The sequence below is a fragment of the Sorex fumeus genome, unplaced genomic scaffold (genome assembly GCF_029834395.1).
Source record: "Sorex fumeus unplaced genomic scaffold, SorFum_2.1 ptg000064l, whole genome shotgun sequence".
Classification (NCBI taxonomy): Eukaryota; Metazoa; Chordata; class Mammalia; order Eulipotyphla; family Soricidae; genus Sorex; species Sorex fumeus.
This window is the reverse complement of record NW_026606121.1, coordinates 3,741,356-3,766,666: the sequence shown is the minus strand read 5'-3', so window position 1 is coordinate 3,766,666 and position 25,311 is coordinate 3,741,356. Positions and strand designations below refer to the sequence as shown.

Below are 25,311 nucleotides of genomic sequence, written 5' to 3'. Positions count from 1 at the left end.
ACTTGTGGCTGTGTTCAGGGCGCCCAGGGGGCATCAGCAGCTGCTCTCTGCATGAGGCAGGGGCACCTTCCCTGGGCTAGATTTGGCTCACTAGTTGGGAGACCTCAGCAGGGCAGATGGCCAACACCCCCTGCCAGGCCCATGCAGGTTGACAGTCCCGTCCATGTTTGGATTTGGTGGCAGCTTGGCTGCACCTGGAGTGACAGGCCACCAGGTGGCGCTGCTGCCCCGCACCCCGGCCAGCCCCATGCTGGGGAACATGCCCCAGGCCCTGGGCCACAGTTTCCCTTGGAGGCTCTGATCTTTGGAACTGTGAGCATCCTGCAGGCACTACACCTGGAGGGTCTCTTCCTGGCCGGGATGACCCGACCCAAGCTCCGGCCAACAGGAGGCTGCAGTGTCTGAGGGGCTGGCTGGGCCTTCCGGGGCCCTCCAGACCCCCAGTGGGGGTCTGGCTGGAGCGCTGGGTGCCGGCTCTGGCCCATACACCACCACTCGTGTGAAAAGAGTTTATTGAGCGCCTCCCCATTCAGTGCATGGAGGCTTGTTGCAGACGCTGGATGCCGTGGTGCGGGGTTAGGGGGGCGGCGTACGGAAGCGGATCCGCCGGGCCGTCTCCGTGTCGGACTTGGCCACCAGGAACCGCATCTTCTTCTCCCCGTGTCGGATCAGATCCACCGCTCTGGGGGTGCAGGGTTTTAACTCAGCCCAGCGCAGGGGGCTGTTCCCCTAGGTAATGAGGGTTGGGATGGGCTCTTGCCAGGGTCCTGGGGGGAGGGTTGGGGGACTGCTGGACACTGGGAGTCAGGGCCAGGGATTGAGTGGGCCTGGGGGTGGTGGGGCGCATGCAGCCAGGGTACCTCAGGTAGCTGACACCTATCAGGCTGCTGCCGTTCACCTCCAGGATCCGGTCCCCCAGTGAGAGGCGGCCATCAGCCGCCGCGGGACTGCCGGGCAGCAGCGTCTGGATGTAGAGTCCGGGGGCACCCAGGGGCGTGTGCTGGGGAGCAGCAGTCCCTCAGTGCACAGGCGGGCACCCGGAGTCCCAGCCTGCCCCCCTCACGCCTGCCCCACACTCACCAGCCCATCAATGAGCCCCATGCCCAGCCCACAGGGGCCGCGCTCCAACTCCACCAGAAACACAGGGCCACAGCCAAGGGCTCCAGGGGGCGCCAGAGGCTCATCCTCCGAGGTACAGTCTCCTGTGGGGTTAGGACAGCACCCAGCATGCCCAGGGAGCCGGTCCCTTCCCGCAGGCATGACCCTCCGACCCCCATCTCCTTCCCACTGCACTGTGTCCTCCTGAGCTCCTGCTCCAGGGGCTTAGGGGCAGGTCCTGAGGGCCAGCACAGCAGGGGGGTGCCGGAAGGGGTCCTCACCCTGGGGACCGTCCCTCCAGCTGTTCAGCAGGGCCTTCCCGCAGGGGCCGCTGGGCTCTGGCCAGTTGGGGACCTGCGGCTCCGGACCGAGTGGGGTGCTGGGAGGCGTGAGCAGACCCGAGTCTGTGGTAGAGGCACTGGCTGGGGGGCCCCCACGGCCACTGCGGCCAGGCTGCCGTCCAGGAGGTACTGAGGGAGCCCCGGTGGGAGGAGGGGGCCCCTCAGGGCTAGGGTGTGATGAACCCTGGGACAGGAAGGGACAGGATTCAGGCCAGCAGTTGAGGGGCCACAGGGCTGCCCAGAGCCCCTCCCCCACAGCCGGGCACCTCAGGGCACTCAGGGCCATGTGGGCTGCGCAGGCCCCGCAGGAAATGACGCAGGTAGAGCAGGTGTCGGTACAGGCGCTCATCTGGACAGGCGGCGTCCAGGTCGACCTGAAAGCCCGCGCTGGGCAGGACGATGGGTGGAGGGTGCTCGTAGGACTCCAGGACGTCCTCTGTGGAGGTATGGTGCCCTTCAGGAGGAGGCTGTCCCCCAGGCAAGCCCGCCCACCCTCCTCTCATCCCTCTGACTCAGAGAGGGGCCAGATACAGCCCCAGGGCGGGGGAACATGGTCTGTGCCTGGAACACCTTGGCCCAACTCGATCCCCAGATTCTGAACCAAGAGCTGCTCCCTCCTGCCCTCACCCTGCTGGGCTCCTGGGCTCACCCCATCTCGCAGAGCTCTCCCTTCATGAAGGGGGCTGGGGATAACCGCGTTCGCACGCCCCCACCTCTTCCTCTGGTGGCTAGGACATGCATAGCGCCCACTGGACACTGGCCCCGGAGGACTCGCCTGACTGCACGGCGTCGGCGCTGTCGGGGGCGCCCGGCTCCCAAGCGCTCATGGGGCCCATGGCCGAGGCCAGCTGGTACTGTGTCAGCAGGCGGTGCAGCTGCGGGGGGCTCAGGGCCGGGAAAGTGGCCCGCAGGTCTGCCCAGCTCATCTGTGGGGGGAGAGAGAGCAGGTGACAGTTTCCAGTGCAGGCGGCCCCCGCCCACCCCAAGCTCCGCCCACCCAAAGTCCCCGCCCACACGGTACCCCAGGCTCCGCCCACATCGGTATCTCCACCCACTAGCACCTGGATTAGCTGGGCGCTGGGCGTCGCCAGCAGGTCGAGCGTGCAGCAAAGCTTCCGGAAGAAGCTCTCGGCTGCCTCCCCACATCCTGCACCCTGAGTCCACTCCAGCAGCTGTTGCAGGCGGGCACAGGCCTGGACGCTGCGTGGCCAGTGGAAGCAGCTCAGAGAGGGGCCTGAGGTGAGGGGAGCAGAGGCAGCGACTGAGGGATCTGGGGACACCCTTGCACTCCGGAGCGGTGGCGCCCCAGAGCCTGCCAGCCTCGCCTCTGGGCCATCAGCAGTTTCTCAGCAAGTTGCCTTTTTGGAGGTGGGGTAACAGAGGGGTGACAGGGGAATAGGGGTGCCTGTGACAACTGACACCCATCACAAACACAACGCGTTCCGGGCCAAGCCCAACCCCTGGCCCCCCACCTGACCCCTGCACCACACCCCAGCAGCACCCTGGGCCCTGGGCACCCTCTGCCCACCCGAGGCCGCCGCCTCTGTGCGCAGTCCCCTGCTCACCCTTGTCCAGCAGCTGGTTGAGCAGCAGCGTGCCCGAGAAGAACAGCAGGTAGGCCAGCAGCTGTGTGGCCATCTCGGGGTGCACCCGCAGCTGGCCCAGCAGTTCCAGGGTGGCCTGGTAGATGGCCACGACGCGGCGCAGCTCCTCCGGCAGCTGCGGGCCCGAGCCGCGGCTCTCCCGGGACTCCGTCTGGAAGGGGGGGCCCTCCAGCAGGCCTGGCAGGCAGCTGTACAGGGACTGGGGGGGCAGAAGACAGGGTGGGCAGCACCCCGGGAGTTGAGGTGACATGGGGCAGCCGGACACCAGCAGCTGCCCCAGAAACTTTTAAGGCTTGCCTCCATGGAGAGACAGGATTCTCAAGGCCATACGCTGGGTGGTGGGGGCCTTCCTTTCCACTCAATCCCCCCCCACTCTGAGTCCCCTTATTGGGTTTTTTTTTTTCTTTTTGGGTCACACCCAGCAATGCACAGGGGTTACTCCTGGTTCATGCGCTCAGGAATAACTCCTGGCCGTGCTCGGGGGACCATATGGGATGCTGGGAATTGAAACCAGGTCGGGCCGCGTGCAAGGCAAACGCCCTACCCGATGTGCTATCACTCCAGACCCTCTGAGTCCCCTTCTTATGCTCACTGTCCCCCCCAAAACCCTCCTTGGGCCACGAGTTCAAACCCATCTCACTGGTTCCCTCTCCCCTCAGGGCCCCCCAGATCCTGGTGTCCTCCCTCAGGGCCCCACTGAAGGGCTGTTGCCTACAGAGGTACCTGCCCCCAACCCGTACTTACAGAGGCCTGTTCTCTGCCACTGCCCGGCCAGGCTGGGGGAAGGTGAGGGGGCTCATGGTACCTGCCAGCTCCGGCTGAGTGGGGTCCACAGCCAGGGACCCTCTCCAGAAGAGGGACCATATGTGGGGTTGAGCCTGACCGGAGCAGGACGCCCTCTCCTGGGGCACCACCCAGCACCCGCCTGTAGGCCAGCGCCCGGCAGACCCTCCAGGCAGTGCGAAGCCCACCTTGGAGATGTAGTACACGCACTGCTGGAAGATGTACAGCACGGCCTCCTCCAACACGGCCATGGCCTCCTCGCTGGCCGTCAGCGCGCAGGAGAACAGCGACTCCTTGGAGCCTGCAGACGGCGGCCAGTGACCAGATGGGCGCCACCCACCCCAGCCCATCTGGGATGGGGGAGCGCTGCCCACCCGAGAGCCCCAGGAGACCCTATTTGGGACTCGGGGGTCTTGCTTCTGCACTGCGGGGCTCAGCCCCGGCTCCCATGAGGGTTCCACTGCACCCAGGTGTGTGCTCCCACCCCGAACCCGCAGCCTCGGCACCTGTGACATCCAGCTCCTCCTCCAGGCTCTGCATGTAGCACGGACACTGCTGTTGAGCAAAATAAAGCAACTCCACGGCGTTGGCCATCCAGAAGAGGAGGTGCTGCAGGTCGGGGGCAAGGCCGGCCATGGACACGCTGGTCGGGGACATAGGCTCCGGGCTGCACGACGGAGACATGGCATGACCTGGGCCCCTGGGGACCACTGTGGGCACCGAGGCGACTCAGACACCAGAGGGTGGGGCTGAGTGCGGCCGGGGGCACGTCCAACCCAGGAGTGGACCTTCTCTGCCTGTGCTCAGGTGAGCGGACAGCAGGGTCCGAACCCCCACTTGGCTGCTGCGGGCACTGGGCCCCATTTCCAGAGGGGTGGGCTGCCCACTTGCCCCCACCGCCCCCTTGCCAGACACCCAGCCTGGCCTCTGCGGCCCCACTGTCCCCCCAAATCCCTCCTTGGGCCATCAGAACGGAGAACCAAGTTCTGATGGCTAGGGGAAGGCTGCTCTCAGCCCCAGGCTGCCCAGGGTCCCCCCGGATGTCAGCGGGTAGGGCGGGACACTCACAGGTGCGCCTGCTTCTCCGCCAGCTCTTTGGCCTTCTCCTGAGAGGAGACGAAAGCAATGAGGGCCGCCCCCGGAGACCGCGACCAGGTCTCCACGCACTGGGTCCTCCTGTCACTGCCCTGTGCAGCGTGGGAGAGGAGCCAGGAGGGACCTGGGCAAGCAGACAGCCAGGAGAGAGCAAGGGCCGCGGGCCAGAAATGCAAAGGGCTGTGCCCAGGGCCACCAAACTCGGGCTGCCCCTTGGGGCGGTACCCTACCCAGCGAGCTGGGTTTCTGCCCCTGGACCGGGAGGGGGCTCGCCCCTCGGTGTCCAGCGCGCAGCACCGGCAAGGAAGGCGCCCCAAACGCCCAGCGGCATTGCTGCCCGGGGAGCCCTCCCAGGCACGCACCCCTGGGCCCGACCTGGACTGACCCAGACCGTGTCCTGGATGGCACGAGCCATCTTGAGTAGGAGCGGCCCAAAGGCGCCGGGCGGCAGGCGGGTGGCCGCGTGGCGCACACACAGGCACAGCAGGAAGGCGGGCGTCAGCGGGTGCTCGTCGCTGCCGGGCTCCACCAGGGTTAGGATGCGCTGCAGCAGCGCATCCTCCGCATCCTCGTCGAACTCCAGCTGCAGCGGGCGCGGGCGCGGGGGTCCGGTGGGGGCCCGCAGCGCCGCACCGCACAGGCGGCAGCCGAGGGGTGCGGGAGCCGTGGCAGCACGCAGGCGGGCCAGGGCCTGGGCAGGCAGTGGCTGCGCCTGGGCAGGGTCCTTGAACAGCAGCAGGTAGTACAGGCCCAACGCCAGCAGGTCCCCGTGGCGCAGAGGCACAGCGTGGTCCCCCACCTCGGTGAAGTTGACGGACACCGGCGCCCCGGGGATGGGCTCGAGGACCAGGCACGGCCCGGACTCCCCAGCGGCTGGCGCGCGGCGACGCAGCGTGCAGTGCAGCGGCAGGATGTCAGGCGCCGACAGGCTGATGCTCGGCTTGCTGGACGGCGTCCGCTGGCCCACGGTGTGGCGCTCCCGGCCCAGCACATACACCAGGCTGTCCTGCAGGGAAGACGGCGGCTGCGGAGGCGCCCGGAGCAGCACAAGCCCAGGCACGAGGGCAAAGGCCTGGGCTGGCACTGACAGCTCAGCTATCTCAGCACCCTCCCAGGTCAGGGCAGCTGGGGGTAGGGGGTGGGCGTGGGGAAGGGGCAGCTGCCGGAAGCACAGGACCAGGAACATGCACTGTCAGGCACTTCAGAGCAGGGCGATAGAAATGGTGTCTGGCAGCTTGGCTGGGGGGTGGGGTGCTGGTACCCAGGTCTGATCTTCCTCCCCCCCACACGGGCCCCGTGCTCACGTGCTGGGGGCTGTAGCCCTGCAGAAGCAACAGGTGTGGACACTCGTCCAGGCAGCCACGCAGGGCGGTCCGGCCCGGTTCGTTGGGGTCATGGGCAGTGTCCGATGGGACAGGGGCCGGACTCAGGCTGGTCTCGCTGACGGTACGGCGCAGCCGGGGCAGCGGGGGGCTCTGGGTGCCCCTTGAGGCCAGGGCTGGGGTTCCCTTGGCGCGGATCCGCTGCAGTCTCCGGGCCTGGGCATTGATGCCTGACGCAAGCAGAAGGAGGGTCAAGGGCAGGGTGGCACTGCCACGGGGTCCAGAGCTCCACCAGCACTTGGCATCCTGGGGCCATCCCCTTCGCCACTGGTACCTTGGCCTCCCATGGGGCATGCCCCACCCAGTCTCGCCCGCCACTGCCTCTTTGCCTGGTCCCAAACAGGCCCACATGGGCAAGTGCCCCATTCAGCGGGAAAGGTGGCCCTGCCCACAGCGAGCTGCTCCCTCTCCTGCAGGGGCGCAGGGCACATGCTGAACACATGTGTACATGCACACATGCACACGCAGGCACTCAGCAGGCTCAACCTCTCGGTTCTCTATCAGGAAGCTGAGAGTACCCTCCACCCCCCATCCCCCACTCCTACCCCCGCTGTGAGCGCCCAGCCCCTTCAAACTTGTCACTTCCGAGCTCCCCCACCAGGCTGCACACTGCCGTGATAAGCAGCGGTCCCAGTCCTGTCTGTTGCTTCCAAAGGAAACAAAACTGAGGAAGCCAGCAGGGGGAGGGTGGGGGTGAGGGGGTTGGGGGCGGGCGTGGCCTGCTGCTGCCCTGGGGTTGCGCACTGGCCTCTGCGCCTGCCAGTACAGGGTCCTGGAAGGGCACAGGCCAGGGGAGCAGCAGGGACAGCAGGGGGGATGCGGGGCAGACGCCAACTGCCCACTCTCTGACACCCCAGCCTGTGGCCACACCCGGAGAGAAACCTCCATCGCCTGAGAGGATGCGACCCTGAGAGAGGGGGAGTGGAGGGAAGGGCGCATGCACCCGTGGAGACCGGCCATCCCCGAAACGCAAACCCTGCTCGGACCCCAGCGGAGCCAACGGGATGGAGCAGCCAGGCGTGGTGGGTGACGCTCCTGTGGGCCATGCTGCTCTCCCGGCAGGGGTCTGCCTGAAGTGCAGGGAGGGGTACCAGTGGTCATCACCACAGAATGCCAGCACCAGGAAGGTGGGGGGGGGAAGCACGATCTTGTTTCGGGGTGCGCGTGGTGACGGCAGGACACATGTACAGTGCTAAATTCCAGGGCCGGGTCACTCTTAGCTGCCTTCTCCTGCCTGTCCACAGAGTCTAGGAGGACTCCTCTGAATTGCCCCACAGCCGTCTGAAGACAAGAGAATCCTCCATGAGCCTGACTTGCTTTCTCAGTCTGGCAGCAGATAATGCTGATGACCTCCCTACAAGGAGCTCGCTGAGGGGCTGGCCAGAGTGCTCAGGAGGTGGACATGGGCTTTACATGTGGGGGTCCCAGGTTGGGTCCCAGCATTGCCCAATACAACTCTGTGTGGTGTGTGTGTGTGTGTGTGTGTGTGTGTGTGTGTGTGTGTGTGGCTTTTAGGCCACACCGGGGCCTACTCCTGGCCCTGCACTCAGGGATCACTCTTAGTGAGTGAAGGGGGCCCATACAGAATGCCTGGGCTGGCTGCATGCAAAGCAAGTGCCCTCCCCACAAGGCAGCGTTATCTGGTGAAACTACTCAGGAATGTGTGCTGCAAAATTGTTCCTAAAGTCCCCCAATACTTCATGCTCCCCCTAGTGGTCATGGCTACTCAATGGGAGTGGTCCCTGAGGAGGACCCAGAGTGACACCATGAGGGTATGGGAAAGATGAAGGGTGGGCTCAGCATGTGCTCTGTGAGAGCGGCCCAGAGAAAGTCGGCATGTGCGCAAGGGCGCATGCAGAACCCTCAGGAGTTTCATGTGACAGCATTCCAGACGCGCCCTTGACCTCTGCCCCCTGACAATACCACACAACCTGTCCATGCAGCGTGAGTGACCAATGTTCATACATGCACAGGAGCCAGGAGACTAACCCACTGGCCATCCAGTCTTCCCCGCTGCTCTCTGGACACCAAGACTGAGGCGGGGGCAGGGGAGGGTCAGAGGGTGCAGTACTGAGGGTGCCTGAGTCACGGGCAGGAGAGGGGAAATACGAGCTAGCCTCGAACCCACGCGCTTCCAAGAGGCCACAACCCAGAGAGGACCCCAGCCCAGCCAAGAGTAACCCAGTAAGCCCGGAGGAGATGCGTCACCCCGGGCCTTCCGTTCTGCAGGGTCTGGGGGTCGTGAATATCCTGGGCTTTGCGGGACCTGCTGGGCAGCACCAGAAAACAAGAACAGAACTGAAGCCTGGGGAGGTTGGGGAGGGATGCAGAACGGGGCAGAAACCAGATCTGCACAGGCGTGTGATGGGTGCACTGAGGGGCGTGTTCTCGGGCACAGGCGCCCCCAATGTAGGCAGACCCCCCAGTCTGATGCCCAGAGCTGGCAGGGCTAGTGTAAAAACCCAGAGCGGGGGTGCAGAGGGAGGCCCAGCCAAGGCATGAGAGCCAGCCTTCAGAGCCAGCTGAGGCACTTCCGGTCACCGCAGCTGCCATGGCTGGTGTGTGGAGTGGAGACAGGGCAGATGTGGTGACGGGGTCCCAGGGGGGACCGACCTGACCTGTCTGCCCAATTCTTTGCTGCCCCAGCTGGGAAAAGGTTCTGCAGGTATCAGTGATGCTCTCAGCTCATCGGGGGTGTCTGCAGCGGCCTCTGAGAGGCAAAGGCTCAGGGGAGAGACAGCTATGAGGGAGTTGCCTCCCCCAAAACACTGCTACTTCATCCTACCCCCAAGGACCCCATTTCCAGAAGAAAGTGAGCCCCAGACAACTGGCGGGCAAGCCCCTGCTGGAAGGAGGGACATTCAGCACAGGGACAACAGGCCTGGCTGCTCTCCGGGTAGGGAGGATATGGGGGGAGGGAGGGTGTGCTGGGGCGAGGGGCCAGGATGCCAAACGTGGCTCCCTAAGTACAGGAGAGGCGCTGTGGGCAGCAAAGATGGGGGTACAGGAGCCTCTGCTGGCTGTGGAGGATGACCGGACCCCAAAACAACCCTGGCCGTGGGGCCACCCCCTTCAGAGGCTGGGAGCATGTCCCGGAGCTGAGTGACAGGTTCTGTCTGTCCGCAGGTTGCTGAGGCCAGCAGCTGCACCCCGACACTGGTCACCAGCTTTCTTGGGAACAGGCCTGATGCTTGGGACATTTCAGGGCTAGTTCTTGGCCACTAAGGAGTGAAACTGGCACCGTGCCTGCTTTGCCCACCAGCCTCAGGACACCTTTGTCTCTCATCTCCCCCACCAATGCCCAGGTCTCAGACCTGGCTGCCTTGGGTTCCTGGTCACATTCCATGCAAGACCCGCATCCCGCCACCCGACTCCACGCTCCTGAGCCTCGCTATGCCTTTACACCAGGGGCTGTTTTTCTGACGTTACTATCACTCTGTCCCCGCTGGTCTATTTCCTGCCACCAGTGCTCTGCCGAGGCAGGTGGCGCCATGTTTCCAGTCTGAATGAATCGGACACTCCGACCGCCTCCCAGCACACACTTTCCTTGCTCTGCGACTGGGATCCCCGCGCAAGTTTCTTTCTGCATAAATGTGAGAGGGGGCAAGAGGCGCTGTCCTGCCTTTGCACCACCCTGTCCCCTGCCCTCCTAACAGCATCACAGGTGCGAGTCAGTCCTGTCTTCCGACTCATGTCTGGGGAGTGCCAACCAAGGGTCTTGGCTCCGTGGCGGGGGAGTCTCTCTGCCCTTCTCCCCGCTCCTGCCTCCAACAGAGACGGACAGACTCCTCCTGCGGTGCCCCCATGCAGTTGGGATTCTGAAGGCCATGCTGTGGGGGCCTTCAGCTCTTCTTTCCCTCCATCTCCCCATAACCATAAGGGCTGGTACGGAATGGCAAACCTCTCAACACACGCACTTAACCTTGGAAAGCATCTGCCCCGGGGTCCTCACCGACCCTCATCCTGGCCTCTCTGGATGTCACCACCTAAGCAGCAGTCAGGGTTAGGGGTTCAGCAGCCCCTCATTCAGCATGATGGCCCATGTTTCTAGGAGCTAACTTTGTTAAAATTGGGGGTGGGAGGGATATGTGCTGCAGCCATACCCAGCAATGCTCAGGGGACCATGTTGCCAGGGATGGAATCAGGATCAAACACATGCCATGCCAGAGTCCGCATCCCGTTAGCTCCCTCCCCACCCACCCCACCGCCCTGCCCCCTACACTTCTGTGTAAACATCACAGTGGGCAGTCGTGCCAACTGTGCCATCCCTGTCACCCAAGGGCACAAGGCACTGTCTTGTTTACTGCTGCATTCCATTGACAGTGCAGTGACTCGCTATGCAGCAATGGTCACGCCCCAACCTAAGTCCTGCTTCCCCAGAAAGTGGCCATGGGAAGGCACTGCCCTGGGAGGGGAGAGGATTCAGGCTGTGGGAACAGCCCCCCAGTGGGCAAGGCGCCCCAGGGGCCCGCTCCCCTCCCTGGCGGATCCCCTGCACAGATGACATGCTCATCAGCTGCTGTGAGCTCTCCACCGGAAAGGTGAGTGCATTTCTTCTGCCCATTTCCTGGGGTTGGTCTTTGCCTGGGGGCCATACCTTACAGTGGTCCGGAATGCAAAGCCTGTATCCCAGTTCTTTGTGACATCTCCCGGGGCCCAGGTTGATTTCTCACTCTTTGGGGTGTCTGTAAGCTCTGCTCCAGAGAGAAGCCCGCCATCACCTGATGCATCCTAAGGATTTCTTCCCACTTAAAGCCAACTTTTCGCTGTTCGTTGGATGATTTGAATACTCCATCCATCTCTCGCCTTCATGTTTTCAGCTTGTCATGTCTTCTTCAGGAACCTTCTCTTTGCTTCTGGCTAAGTCAGTGGCCATGGCCCGCTCCCTGTGTCAGACTCTTTGAAATACGTGGTCTTGCTCTCCACCCCAGCCTGCAGTTGCTGTGCGGACAAACCCGGGACTGAGGAGAGAATAGGCATGTCTCACTACTGGGCAAGAGCTTCTAGAATCAGAGTCCAACAGCACCTGAGGTGACTGCAGCCAGCGAGGAACGTCCAGCTCCAGTCGCCTGAAGGCCACTGTGGGTCACTCTCACCCCAGAGAGGCTGAGGTACGCAGGCAATGCAGACCATGGCTTTCAGGGCTACAAATCCCCTCTGGTCCCACAGAGAAGAAAGCTCTAGAGCCACGACTATCCTGCACTGTGTATGACTGAGGAAAATGCCTTTTCAAACCACCTGTGACAGGGACTCTTGTGCAGTTCCTGTTCCTCTGCGGTTCGCTGCTGAGACCGACCCGTTAGGTGCAGACGCGTTTTAGACTGCTCGTTTTCAGGCGCGGCATTTCTTCCCTCTCACCCGGAGTGACGTTAGCTCTGGACCATGTCTGGATGGCGTTCCTATCACGGCTTCTCTTTGTCTCCCCGTTCTTTCAGAGTCTTCCTCTGGGTGTGCCTTGTAAATAAAATAGCAGACAGCTGCACTTCATTTTTCCATGGAATCCGAGCAGTCCTCTCAGCCAGGAAGTCTGCCCCTTCTATGGCGCAGTGACAGATGTTTGCTTTCGTTTCCATCATCTTGGCAACTATTTTCCTTTTATCCTTTCTCTGTGTTTTTCCCCCTTATCCTCCTGCTCTTTGGGTGGAAGTTGATTTTTTGAACTCCATTTTTACTTTTTGGGGTTGTTGGGTTATTTTTTGAGGGGGGGGTGTTTGTTTCATTTTGGGGACACATCTGGCAATGCTCAGGAGTTACTCCTGGCAGGGCTCTGAGGACCACATGGGAAGCCAGGGATTGAACCCTGTCGGTGGCATTCGAGGCAAGAGCTGTGCTACCCTATCACTCTGGCGCTTCCCATTTTTACCTTTCTGGACATGATTAACCCTTTCATCACCCCGTCGTGTGGTGATGTGACATCTAGAAGGAAGAAAGTCTTCAGTCCATCAGGGCCAGCACCTTCCCTGGAACAAACTAAGAACATCTCAACTCTTAGCATCAGATTTCACCCCTTTGCTTGCTTCTTTGCTGTTTATTGTGTTTTAATGGAGAAATACATCAGCTGTTTGACAAACAGCATTTGAAAAATACAAGAAGTACAGAGAGTACAGATACCATAAAACAAAGCAAACTCCAGTCCTGAGACGCTACATATAGCTTACAGGGGAAAATAATCTGATATTTCAGGTAACGAAAACTAGAATTTAAAACTTTCATGTTTCCACGCTGGCAAAACAAGTAGTACAGTTGCACAAAACAGTTAATGAGCTAATTCTTCCCAGGCCACCTTTGGGTCTGGCTCCACTGCTGGGAAGGAGCAGAGCAGATGGGCACAGCAAGGTAGCCACTGACCCGGGGGAGGGCCAGGTGGGCAAGTGGCCACACTGCAGAGCATATAAAGACAGAGAGGGAGGGCAGGAGTCAGTTTCACATGAGAAACACACATATGTGGGAGAAAGGGACCTGAGGAGGGGGCGGGAGGCGGGGCGGAACCAGGCAATTTGGAAAACCTGTTAGTTGGCTGGTTGCGATTAGAAAGCTGTTAGGCTCAGACAGATGCACGTTTCCGTTCATCTGCACTCCTGGTCCATGTTCCTTAACCACAGCCGTCCTGTTTGGTTTGGGGCAGCCTCTTGCCATTTGAACAGAGACCATCCTAATCTTCGGAAGTTGCATGAAACAAAAGGCTCAGAAACAACTAGAGGTCACGTGCTCACTAGAAATGATGTCTGCTGTATCTACCGGTGAAATTTACTGACAAATTGGGGTGAACTGCTCAAAAGAAAAACTGACTCGAAATTCTCCGTATGCCTCTCTGCTCGGGATCTGTGAGGTTTGGGCCGGAGAACCACCAGCCTATGCCAGGGACAGCGGGAGAGGCACCAGTTCTTGCATACAGAGCACCAAGACAGACGGACGGGAGGAGAGTTGGCCCAATTCTCAGAGATGGACTTGTTAAAAAAAAAAAAAAACTAGTCACGGACACAAAAGGTGCGGCTCTGTGCCCAGCAGCCACGGGGTGGCTGACTTCACGTCACAGCTAAGCTAGCATGAGCACACTCGTTTATGAGCCTGAAGACACGCCGCTGCACGCACCTAGCAAGGGGGAGGGGGAGACAATCGCCTTTTGCTTTAGGACAAACAACTGAGGACGTGAGAGACTGGGGAGTTTCAGCAGCACCAAGACAACCTGCTGTTTGACCGCTGATTGGATGCACTTGGGAACCAACCCTACAGCTAAGACCCATGTATCATTTCTTGATCGTGTCCTGTCAAAATCAAATGATTGTCTCAGGGTCAAATACTGACCCTTGTGTCAAGTTAAAGGCCCGCAGCTGGCTCTCTAGGTGGGGAGGAGCTAAGGCTTCTGTGCTTTCTCTGAGGGGGAGCACCCCACCGCACAGCGTATCAGGAAAACACTTCCAGAACTAAAATTCATCAAGCTGAAAAACCTAAAATTAGTTCTACTTTCTAAGAAAAATATATAAAGTGCATCATCAGTATAAAGAATTCTGATACCAGTTTGTATTGCAAAATTTTCCCCAACAAAGCATCAAACACAAATCCAGTGCAGCTGTCAGCCATGGGTACAAATATAGCTGGAAGGGATTTTCTCTCTTTTCTCTTTATGGGCAGTAGTCCTTTGAAATAGTTAATAAAACTGTGGCTACCACAGGAATAATCTGACACATCCATACTATCCTTCTAGCTCCACAGACTAACTTAGACTTGTGCTCAAGACCAGCCCGGTAAAGGAAATTCGCGACAAGCCTAAATCTCTTGCAGTCCGAGCTAGCTGGAAGCCCTCCGTCTCCTCCTTTCGCATCTGAAGGGAACAGGCTGAGCTGGCAGACAGCGTTTAGGAACCTGAGTTGGTCTGATCAGTTCAATCTGCTTTTATTGAATTCTTGATAACAGGAATAGGATTTGCAGGGAGAGCAGGGGGCACTGAAGGCTCTGCAGTGGAGATGTCTCTGGGAGGCCCCAAGAGCAGTGGTGGCCTTAAGAGTTGCCAAGTGGACTGAGCCGGCGCTGTCTCTGAGACTGCCTCTTCCGTTGCACGTCTTTGGAGGATGTCCGCTACACGCCTACTATTGGGTTAGCGATGTTTGCGGCCGCGCTCCCTGAAGGCCTGGGTGGATGGTTTACCAAGCATGTTGAAGGAACAACTCTGGTGACTGTGGGTTTTGGTGGCGGACAAGTGGCCAGCTGGGAGGCCGGGTGAGGCTTGTTTTCACCTGATGCGGCCCCCAAGCTTTCGCCAGGGCTCGCTGGTTGCAAGGAAACTTCGGTCGCCTGGCCCTGGCTCCCAGCGGCAGCAGGGCTATTTCTGCCCTGTGAGCTGGCGGGCCCGGGGCCGGTCTTCACAGCACAGGCAGGCGGGGCCATCGGCAAGCTGTCTTCACTGGCCACAGACAAGCTGAGGCCACTGTCGGCCAGGGTGGTCAAGTGGACAGCCCCCGCGAGTGTGTTCTTCCGCTGAAGCACATGATCTGGCAGCAGCTGATGGAGTTCCTTTCTTCTTAAATGCAGTGCGGCGATTTTCATGTCCATCTCAAACATCTTGCTGTTGATGGCCTGCCTGTAGACTGTGTCTGTGAAAGACTGGATATCATAGGTAAGATCAATACTCAACACCTCTGAGTTCTCTGGTTTCTTTAACACCAACCCAATCACCCACATGGTGCGAAACTCGTCCTTGTCGGGACTTTCTTTTGGTGCCGGAAAGGACTGCGGGTTCACGTGTGCCAGTGTAATGAACTCGTTTTTCTCCAAGCTTCCCACCAGGATTCGGATTTTTGACTCCACCAAGCCCACCCACTCTAGGTGCTGTTTCTCGGTTGGGGCGCTGGCTAGAAGGACAATATAATGCTTGTACTTCTGAAAGAAGCTTGGTGCTTCGAAGAGCTTGGACCACTCCGCCTTGCTCAGCAAAATCTCGTGGGTGATGGCGAGTCCTTGCTTAAACTCCTCGATCATGACCATCCGCGTGGAGACAGACACGTTGTAGGTGGAGTTCTGCTGTGGGTAGGCGGGCGTGATGATAGGCATGAGGTGGTACCTGTCGCTGGGGTTGACCCGGGGGTCCCACACAGGCAGGTTGAGGTTCCGTTCTTCAGGCTCTTTCAGCAGCACTGGGTTCGGCCATTCCCACTCGGAGAACACCAGGAAAAACTTGCGGACCAGCGTGGAGGCCACAGCATTTGGGTAGAGCTGGCAGGTTCTGGCTACCAGCATGGCCCAGGAGACCCCTCCCAGGAAGCCCAGGATGTTGGAATAGATGTTGTGGCACTTGGCCCACAGTTTGATGGCTCTCAGAGTGAGCCGGAAGTTGTCGATGTTGGGAACGAGGTGCAGGATCTCATCGGTCACCCGGCAGCCGTTGAGGCTCCGTATGCACCTGATGTCTAGGTTCTTGAGCAGGCTGTCGTCCCTCAGGTCCAGGTCTTCGGGGATGGTCTGCAGGGCGAGTCTGGCGAACAGAATATCAATCTCGATCCCATCAAAGCATAGTTTGATCACGGGCACGAAGGCCTCCTCCACAGCCCGGAGATCCCTCACGTCTTGGTGGAGCTTCAACTTGTCATAGAAGGAGGTGAAGAAGTCGCTGCGGTCCACGTGCCGGGGCGCCACGCACAAGGCATCGATGTCGGCGCCCTTGGTGTGGACCCCCAGCCGGTACGAGCCGAAGGTGAAGATCTTCCCGCCCACATTTTCCACAACAGCCTGCGGCAGGCTCTTGCTTTCGCTGATTTCTCGGATCCATTCCTTGACCAGGCTATTTAATTTCTCCAAAATTAAAATCCTGCGCTGCAGTTCCTCTTCCTCCTCGAACACGCCGAAGGGCGTCAGGGTTTCGATGAGCTTCTGGGTGAGCGCGCGGTCCGTGTCCCGGGGGGCCGCCTCGCTGATGGGGCAGGAGATGCCCAGGTGCCTGGGCGCCGGCGGGGGCCCCGCAAACGGCATCGTCGCTAGCGCCGGCCCCGCCGGGCCTTGGCCCCCGCCGCCACCGCGACCTCGGCGGCCGCCCGGGTCATGATCCGCTGAGGCGGGAGGGGCGGGCTCCTCGCAGCCCCGGTCCGAGCCGCTCCAGCTCCGCTCCCGCCGCTTCAAGCGCTTCTCGGCCGGCCCTTTGGCCCCAACATGGCGCCCAGGCCCTCGGCGGGGCGTTCTAGAATGGCCGCCGCCGCCGCGCGCACGCGCACACGGCAAGCGCAGGGGCGCACGCGCACGCGGGGGCGCGCACTCACAGGCACGCGCGTCCACACACGCAGCGCACACACGGGGCACGTGTGCAGAGTGGCAGGCGGGTGGGCGCACACATGCACATAAATGGGGGCACGCACACACACACACACACACACGGGGTGCCCGTGCACACGGAGTGGCGGGTGCGCGTCCCTCCCCCGCCCCCCCCCCCCACACGGCGCACAGGGCAGCTTGGAGGCGGTGCCAACTCAGGTCATGCCTGATCCAATCTGGTCTGGGGATCCGTGGCCATGGCCCATTGCCCGGGCTACCGTTTCCTCTGGCCCAGCAGAGCTCTGTCCACTCCCGGTGCCCTTAAGGATTCACTCAGTGACGGTGGCGAGGAGGCGGGGACTGCCTCTGGTGGGCCAACCGACTGTGGACGGGCAAAGGCCAGCCACTGCACCAGAACCCCAAGCAGGGCTCCCCTCCTCTGCACCTCTGCTCCCCCCATCCTCTGTGCACCTCTTCTCTGCGCACCCTTCTCTCTGTGACACACCCCTCCCCAACCCAGTCCTCCGCATGCCCCACCTTCCCAGACCCCCACTTCTGGGACAATTTTCTGTTTGTTTCTTTTTTTTAAACCTCTTCAGGCACTCCCTTGTGATTTCCCCCAAGCTCCTCTTCCTTTTTGGATGGCGTCTGTTCTTGTTCTCTCTCCTTTGCGCCATCAAACATTTAGCACAAGCTATGCAGCCAGTAGGCCTGGTCTGTTCTATCCTATAAGAATGGATACGCCTCTGGTACAGAGTAAGGCATGTGTCTTGCATACCACAGAACCAGCAGAACCAGCCAAGTTTGGTCTTCGGCATCACTATGGTCCCCTGAGCACCCCTATGCATCACCAAAAACAAAGACAATGAGAGTGGGAGCCACGGGGTCCCGTTCACTTCCTGACCCTTTCTGAGGGCGCATCTCGTGTTGTATAGGGGTGTGAGTTCATGTGTGGCCAGGCTGGCATAGCCAGGTGGGGCCTGGGAGGCCCTGCCAGGAACCATCTGCTGTCCGGTGATATGTGCCAAGCACCAAGTGAGGAATGCAAGTGGACCCTTCCCCAGGGACCATCCATATCACAGCCTCTGCAACTACAGGGTCAGAATCTCTCTGGCCTGCCTCCTGGACCCTCACTTCCCCTGCGCTGAGATGCTCCTCAATGTTGCTTCCTCCCTGCTTTCTCAGACGCAGTCACAGGAGGCACGGCCAAGTACTGAATGAAAAAAGGTTTCCCTATGACCCTACAGCTGCTACACGGAAGCCGTTTTCCTGCCTAGTGTAGCACCAATTGCAATGAGCTGCTAGGGGCAGCACATGGCTCCCTGGTTGGTGCTTCTCTGACTGCTCCCATCACGCGCCCTGCTGAGTCATCACAGCCGCCAGTGGTCAGCCATCGGTGCCTTCTCACAGCCCCACCACCACTTCCATGTGGTTGGTGACTCTTGCCCCCACTCTGGGTCCCAGTGACCCACCTTTAGAGTCTCAGAAGCCCTGGGAGGGGGCAGCCCCTCCCACCACCATCTGCGCCTCTCGGTAGCACCCTTCCCAATTGGAAGTGGCATCTCCACCAACCACCCACGGGCACCGCACTGCAGAGGAGCACTGCTCCTCTCTCCTCACCCTCAACACTGACTGGTCCGTGGAGTCCACCTCTAGGGAGTGTCCCACCAGGCAACACACAAAACTACACCCGGTATCCCCCATCTCCGGGAGATATGGAGGTGCAGGAGCCAATTCCCTGCAGGGAAAGGCAGCGGGTAGGGGTGGAGCCAGAGGACAGCAGGGAGGGCACTTGCCTTGCACGCAGCTGCCCTGAGTGTGACCCCCGCCATCCCATATGGTCCCCCAAGCATGCTAGGAGTAATTCCTGAGCTCAGGACCAGGAGGAGTGACCCCTGAGCATTGCTGGGTATGGCCCAACTCCTCCCCCCCCAAAAAAAAAACTACCTAGAGTTAAAAAGAAAGGCAGAGAGAGAAACGCTCCTGACCCAATAGGGCACATGCCAATGTCTTGGACCAAACAGCAGCTCGAGGAGCCAGCGCCCTGCCTGACCTCTGGCCCAGTGGGCATCCCTCTGCAGTGCCAGCGACAGTCCAGCGAGCTCAAGCATGTCCTGGCACCCTGACTCTGACCTTAGCGGCCGATCAGGGGAGGGGCTGAGGCCTGCCCACATGCAGTGGGCACTCACAGGTCTGGTTTTACATTTCCCAGTCTGTGGGCACCACTGTCTGCAAGTGCCCAAAGCGTGGCCATCCTGTTCTCCCAGCAGTGGCCACTGCTATTTCTAAAGTCACAGACCCATCTCACCTCCAGGAATTGCTCTTGGCTGGCACGGGACCCCAACCCCGACCCCAGGGCCAGGCTTATTCCTTGACCCTATGATTTTCACTGATGTCCAGGTCTTCAGTGCCTGCCCAGGAGAGACCCAGTGACCCTTCTCTCTGAGCAGAGACCACCCGGGCAGCCTGTGATCCTCTCTATGGGGCACCAATAACTCCCATCTCAGTCCCATAAGCCATCACTGGCCACCTCGGCCTCTCACTACCCTCTGGGCCTCTCAATATATCATCTTTTTTTGTTGTTGTTTTTTGTTGGTTACTCCTGACTCTATACTCAGGAATTACTCCTGGTGGTGCCCGGGACACCATATGAGGTGCCGGGGATTGAACCTGGGTCAGCCACATGCAAAGAAAATGCCCTCCGCATTGTACTATCGTTCTGTCCCCTCAATATCATCTTGATGCACAGAGAGAAGCAAGACCAGGCTAAGGAATGTCTCAAAGTTCCTCAGGGACTTTTAAAGTCACTTCAGGTAAGACTGTAGAAAAGCTTGGGGAGAGGCAGCACAGTGGATAAGGAATCTGCCTGGCTTATAGCCCCTCTAGCTCAGTACCTGACACCACAGTGCCTCTGACCCCCATACCCATGAAACCACTGGCAACAGTCGCGAACGTACACTCAGCCCTGGTGAGGGCCCCGACCCAAGCGAATGTGACAGTGACTGAGAAATGTGGCTTCACACATTTGAGGTGGGACACCTGGGACTTCTGAGCACCCGTGACCCCTTGTCCACACCCTTGGCGTGGACAGACAGGGTCCCCAAGGCTGTCTCCGACGTCGTGAGACACACGGCGGCACTGACGCTCCTGAGACACACAGCCCAGCCTACGTAACCATGTCCAGATAAGGCGGACTCGCCCCAGGCACTGACACACCTAAGACAGGTGCTCCCCCACACGAACTGAGTGGCCCCTGGTGCCGAGTCCAGCTCGTTCACCCTGCACGCTGACCACTGTGTCCCTCTCCAGGGCTTCCTCAGGTTAAAGCAGTCAAGGGAGATGCCAACCCCTCAATGCCAGGGAAAGGGGTGCTTTGCCTTCTTGTGCCCCCGCCTGGTGTGAAACGGAAGGTTCAGAGACGCCTTCCTCAACCCACTTCAAACTCAGCAATCAAACCCAGCTGCAGAATTTGAGGAGCTGTTGAGGGTGTCTTATCAAACCCAGCCACCAGCATTCTGTTTGCACCAAGAGGAAGTCACATCCGAGCCAGGGAAAGCGTCACCCAGAGATAAACGAGGTGCAAGGCCAGGTGGCCCCCTTCATCCCGTGATAAGACCTACAGAGTCCTGCACCATCCCCAGGGTCCTGTCCATCTCCAGGTCCTGCCCATCTCCAGGGTCTTCACCATCTCCAGGGTCAGCACCGCCCACAGGGCCTAGCTCTGCCCACAGAGCTCCCGCACCAATCAGAGCCAGAGGGGCTGCCTCTCAGGTGGACAGTGTCCTGAGCCTTGCAGGTGTCCCCAGCTCAACTCAGCTTGACCCAGCCCAGGTGATGCATATCTCTTGGAATCTCCAGGGCCAGTGGGCACAACTGTCTTCAATTGTGGGCCTGTGGCATTTCTGGGTGCCCTCACCGCGGAGGTGCCCCTGGCTCCCAGCAGTAAGACCAGAGCACCGCCCAGGCCCACGATGTACATAAGTCACCCCAGGCACCAACCAACCTCTTTATCCTTTCCACCAACACGCTGGCCCCACAGACCATGCTCCCGCCCGCACAGAGAGTCACGGCTCTACCAGCTCATCTGGGTGACAGGAGCGGCAGAGAGACCCACTGCTCCTCTCCCATACCAGCCAGGACACAGAGGACAATGGGCACCCCAAGGCCACACACGGCCCAGATCTGGCACTGCTGAACCCTGAGCCCAGAGCTCCAAACACACCCGTTCCAAAACCATTGAAGAACACCGGGAACTGGCGTGGGGACAACGGGCGCACTGACACTCCTGAGACGCACGGCCCAGCCTACATAACCATGTCCAGATAAGGCAGACTTGCCCCGAGCACAGGGGACACTTCACCTATCCCTGGGAGTGGACAAGGGTGGGGGGGGCTTGACCACAATGAACTGGCCACCCATGGGCCTGCCCTCCTGGTAGACACACCTGTCAGCATGCAGTACCTGTGACTATTCCCACTAGTACCACACCTGTGGCCACCTGTGAGCACACACCTGTGAGCACCCCTGTGAGCACATACCTGTGAGCAACCTACTTGTGAGGACCCCACCTATGTGCACCCCTATGAGCACACACCTGCTCCCACACACGTGTGGGCACCCCCACCTGCTCCCACACCGCCCCCACGCCCTCTGCACTTGGTCTCTGGCCGTCCTTACCTGCGGTCATGGTGTCCACGTCCCGGGAGGCCAGCTCCTCTATGTCCGACCGCCGCCGCAGCTCAAACCTCCGAGCCAGGCCTTCCCGGGGCTTCCACAGCTCCTGCACCAGGAGGGGCTTCTCATGGTCCCCGAACACGCGAAGGCCCTCAGGCCGCCACTGGCGCCCACCCCCGCCAGCCTGGCCCACCACGTCACAGAGCACAAAGTGGCCGGCACACTCAGGGCTCAGCGCGTAGCGCTCCAGCGCCTCCTTCACCAGCTCGCAGGCGCTCGATGCTCCCGTGGCCAGGACGCTCTTGTAGTGGGCGCCCGAGCACACGCTGTCCCCAAACACCTTCAGCACCCCAGGCGCCGAGAGCTGCGTGGATAGCTCGGCAGGGTCATCACCGGCGCCAGGACTGCAGGGGGTATCCAGGCCGCGGGACTTGGAGCTCAGTGTGCGGGACAGCACACCACTCAGCAGCTGGCCCTGGCGCTTCAGCCTGCGCGTGGACGGTGGCGACATGACCAAGTGGGTCCCATAGAACATGGTGCGGGCTCCAGAGGGTCCTGGGGAGAAGCAGGGGCTGCTGTCAAGGACATGTGGGCCACAGCGGCAGCACAGTGGGAAGGGCATTCACCTTGCACATGGCCAACCTAGATTCGATCCCTGACACTATGGAGGTCTTCAAGTCCTACCAGGAGTGACCCTGAGCACAGGGCCAGGAGTCACTGATATTCAAAAATAAATAAAGGCTATGAACCCCCCCCCCCCAGAGCTCCAGTCTTGCCCCCAACCCGTCTTGATTCCACAAGGTGCCTGAGGGCGGGCATGGCCACAGCTGGGGTTCCCAGAGGGACCCAGAAAGACCCAGCCTGTGTGCAGGATGCCCTCAACTGCTCCTGGAGGCACTGGGTGCCTGCTGCAGGTCACACCACAGCCACGACAGGATGTGCCCCACAGGAGGTGTCCAATATGGAAAGTCACTCTAGCCTGCCAGGACAGGAAGCTGGGGGGAATGGGTGCAAGTCACTCCCCCTGGTGCTCCCAGTCCAAAGGTGGGCAGTCTGCATGCATGTGCACACTCATACACACACATGTGCACTCACATGCACACGTGCACACATGCACTCACATGCACATATATACGCAGAATGTACACACACATGCACACATTCACATTCGTATATATGCATATGCACACATACATACATGCACACTCACACACATGTGCACACATGCACATAAACACTGACATTCATACACATATACACATGCACACACACGCATTCACACATGTGCACACTAACACATACACACGCACTCACATGCACATTCACATGCGTACACTCACACCCACATTCATACACACAGAGTACACATGCACACTCACGCATATTCACACATACACATAGGTGCACACATGCATACATGCACACTCATATTGATACATGCACACTGGTGCACACACGCACACATGCACGGACAGGCGGCTGTGCTGACAGTTCCTGGGACCCCAGCAATGGGAGCACCCCAAGGAAAGTGGCAGAAGGAGGAGGTGGGATTGGAATGCGGCCTCCACCCACCACGGCCAGCCCGGCTGAGACGCCACTTCTCGCCTGCATGACACTGCTCTGACCCAGGTCCCACTGTACCATGCGTGAGTGCGTGGGACACCCTGTCCCCAGGGCCCACCAAGACTGGGGGATGCAGGAGAGCAAAGCACAAGAAAGCATGGACCCCACAAGACCAGAGCACAAAGAGCTTCTAGGAGCCTCTGTCCCCATATCAGCAGTACCCGGAACTCACCCTCAGCCATGGGGCCCGGCGAGACAGGATTCCTGGGAGGCTGAGACCCCAACCAGCCCGTCCAGGCTCCTCTTGCCTCTCTTTCCCACCCCAGCAAAAGGCTGGGAAGCAGACCGTCAACTACCCGGGCCCTCCAAAACCAGCCTCAGAGATGTCCTCAGAGGACCCCAACTCTTCACAGCGCTTCCAAGAGTTGCCCCACCAGAGACTGGGTCTCGTTCTCCCAGGGATCAGGCAGGACCCCCGCCCCAGAGGGGGTGTTCAGTCAGGGCCCCCCACCTCAGGGTGCTCGGGCAGGCTGTAGCTCACGAGGCCTCCTGCATACATAGCCTCAGGACCGGAACTCACATCACACAACCCCAGCACCTGCTTTGACGAGGAGCAACAGAGCCGAGGGTGGGGGAGACACAGGCAGCGGTACAAACCCACTCATGTCCCCACCCCTCCCACATGCTCCCCAGGGCCCCTCCAATGCTGAGTGGCCAGTGGCGGCACAGACACGAACTCCAGAGGCCAGGAGGCAGCTGAAAGGCTGGAGCGCCCTGTGCTGGATGGAGCTGGCAGTTTCCACCATCACCCAGGAGCCACCGGGGTAGCCCCCAAACCAACATGCTGGGAGCTGGGAGGAGCCCACCCGAGCAGCCATGTGGTCCCTGGGCTGACAGGCCCAGGGTGGGGGAGGGGGGCCTAGCTCCAGGGCTCCTGGGACAGCAGCTTACACAATTTTACTCAAAATACAGAAAAGCAGGCCGGCCAGGGGTGGGCTCCCGGGGGACCCTCCTCAGCAGATGAGGGGGGTTGGGGGGTTGGAACTCCCGCTGCTACTCAGCCGGTCTTCTAGGGGCACCTCTTGCAGTGGCCTTTCCCAGGGACTTCGTTTCTGTCTACAGGCGGGGTCGAGCCCACGCCGCCAGGCAGGGGCCAGCAGGCAAGTGCCTGCCCGGCTTCGGGGGACAGGACATGCCCTTCCCACGCCACTCTCTCCTCTTCATTCCCACACTTGCTCGCGGGAAACAGCCGGGAAGCTGGCTGCGGCTTCGCTTGAAAATGTTTTCCTCTGGGGATGGGGAAGAGGAAAACAAGGCCACGTCGTCTCCCTGGCCAGCGGTGCAGGGCACGGGGTCAGGGCCCGGCCGACAATGGGTGGAGGGCCGTGGCGGCCGGCCCTGTGGTGTGGAATTCATTAGCCTCCACCAGGACCCAGTGGCCGGGGGACCCACTGGCCCCCAACCCACTTGGACAGCCCAGCTGAGCGCTCAAGCACAAACAGAGTTTAATCAGACGTCAGGGGGACAGCCGCCGCAGCGCGGGGCCGGCTCCTCTTTGGAATGCTGAGAGTCCCGCGCTGTCCGCAGACACCTGCAATCAGGGCGGCTTGGAAATTCTTTGGGGCCATTCAGGTTAGCCAAACACTCCACCAGGGCCGGGCTGCCGCCGGGCGGCACCCACCAGAGTGAAAACCGGGCCGGCTCCGTGCCGGGGGTCGGGAGCCCAGGGGCAGGCTCGGGGAGGCGGGGGAGCACAGGTGGAGCGAGGGGCGACAGGGATCGCGGGGGGCGGAACGGAACAGACAGGAATAGCGGGGCCCGACAGCGGCGGCGGGGGAGCAGGCTGCGCCGCACGCGAGTGCGGAACGTGCTGCGGGAGCAGAAGCGCGCGCGGGCGGGCGGGCGCCCCTGCGGGCGGCCTGCGGGGCGCGGAGACCCCGGGGAGGGGGGCCGGACCCCCGGGGGTACAGAGGGCCTGGCCACCGCGGACTGCCAACCCCGGGCAGGCCGGGCCGCCCGCGCCCACCCGCCTCCGGGTCCCGCCCCCCGGGGACCAGCCGCCGTTTCCCAGGCAACCGCCCAAGCCTGGCCTGGGCCGGGGGCGGGAACTCGGCCCCGTGCGGGCCCCGCGGCGCCGAGCGCGCGCCCCGGGGGCTCCCGGCCGGACCTGGCGCCCCGCAGTCCCGGCCGCCGCCGGGGGCGCCCACGCCCCACCTCGCGCACCCCGCACTCACCGCACTCAACACCAGCACCGTCCGCCGCGGCCGCCGCGTCCCGCGCGGCTCCCACGCCCGCCGTTAGCGCAGCGCCCAGCCGAGAGCTCCGCGCGGCGCCTCCTGCCGGCCGCGCAACGGACGGGGCGGGGCCTGGTGGGCGGGGCCTCGGGGACGATGGTGGATGTCTGGGCGGGGCCTAGTGGGCGGGGCGTCGGGCCCGAGGCCTGGGCGGGGCCTAATGAGCGGGGTCTCAGCTAAGAGGCCTGGGAAGGGGCCTAGTGGGCGGGGCCTCGGAAACGAGGTCTGGGCGGGGCCT

The 25,311-nt window shown here is 61.1% G+C and overlaps 2 protein-coding genes across 2 annotated transcripts; both read right to left on the bottom strand.

Annotated features, from left to right (window-relative positions):
- Window positions 1-568: 568 nt before the first annotated feature.
- On the bottom strand, window positions 569-25,126 carry RADIL (Rap associating with DIL domain). The gene is given in 15 exon segments (XM_056128279.1): window positions 569-682; window positions 861-1,000; window positions 1,081-1,202; window positions 1,380-1,702; window positions 1,704-1,875; window positions 2,215-2,365; window positions 2,501-2,673; window positions 3,005-3,242; window positions 4,015-4,127; window positions 4,333-4,493; window positions 4,895-4,932; window positions 5,307-5,927; window positions 6,226-6,473; window positions 21,220-21,771; window positions 25,014-25,126. Coding segments are annotated over 14 exon segments (3,138 nt in total). The 5' UTR covers window positions 21,752-21,771; window positions 25,014-25,126; the 3' UTR covers window positions 569-576.
- Window positions 13,905-16,315, bottom strand: PAPOLB (poly(A) polymerase beta). Its single transcript, XM_056128278.1, has one exon. The coding sequence runs from the start codon at window positions 16,264-16,266 to the stop codon at window positions 14,380-14,382; it is 1,887 nt and encodes a 628-aa protein (XP_055984253.1). The 5' UTR covers window positions 16,267-16,315; the 3' UTR covers window positions 13,905-14,379.
- Window positions 25,127-25,311: the final 185 nt, after the last annotated feature.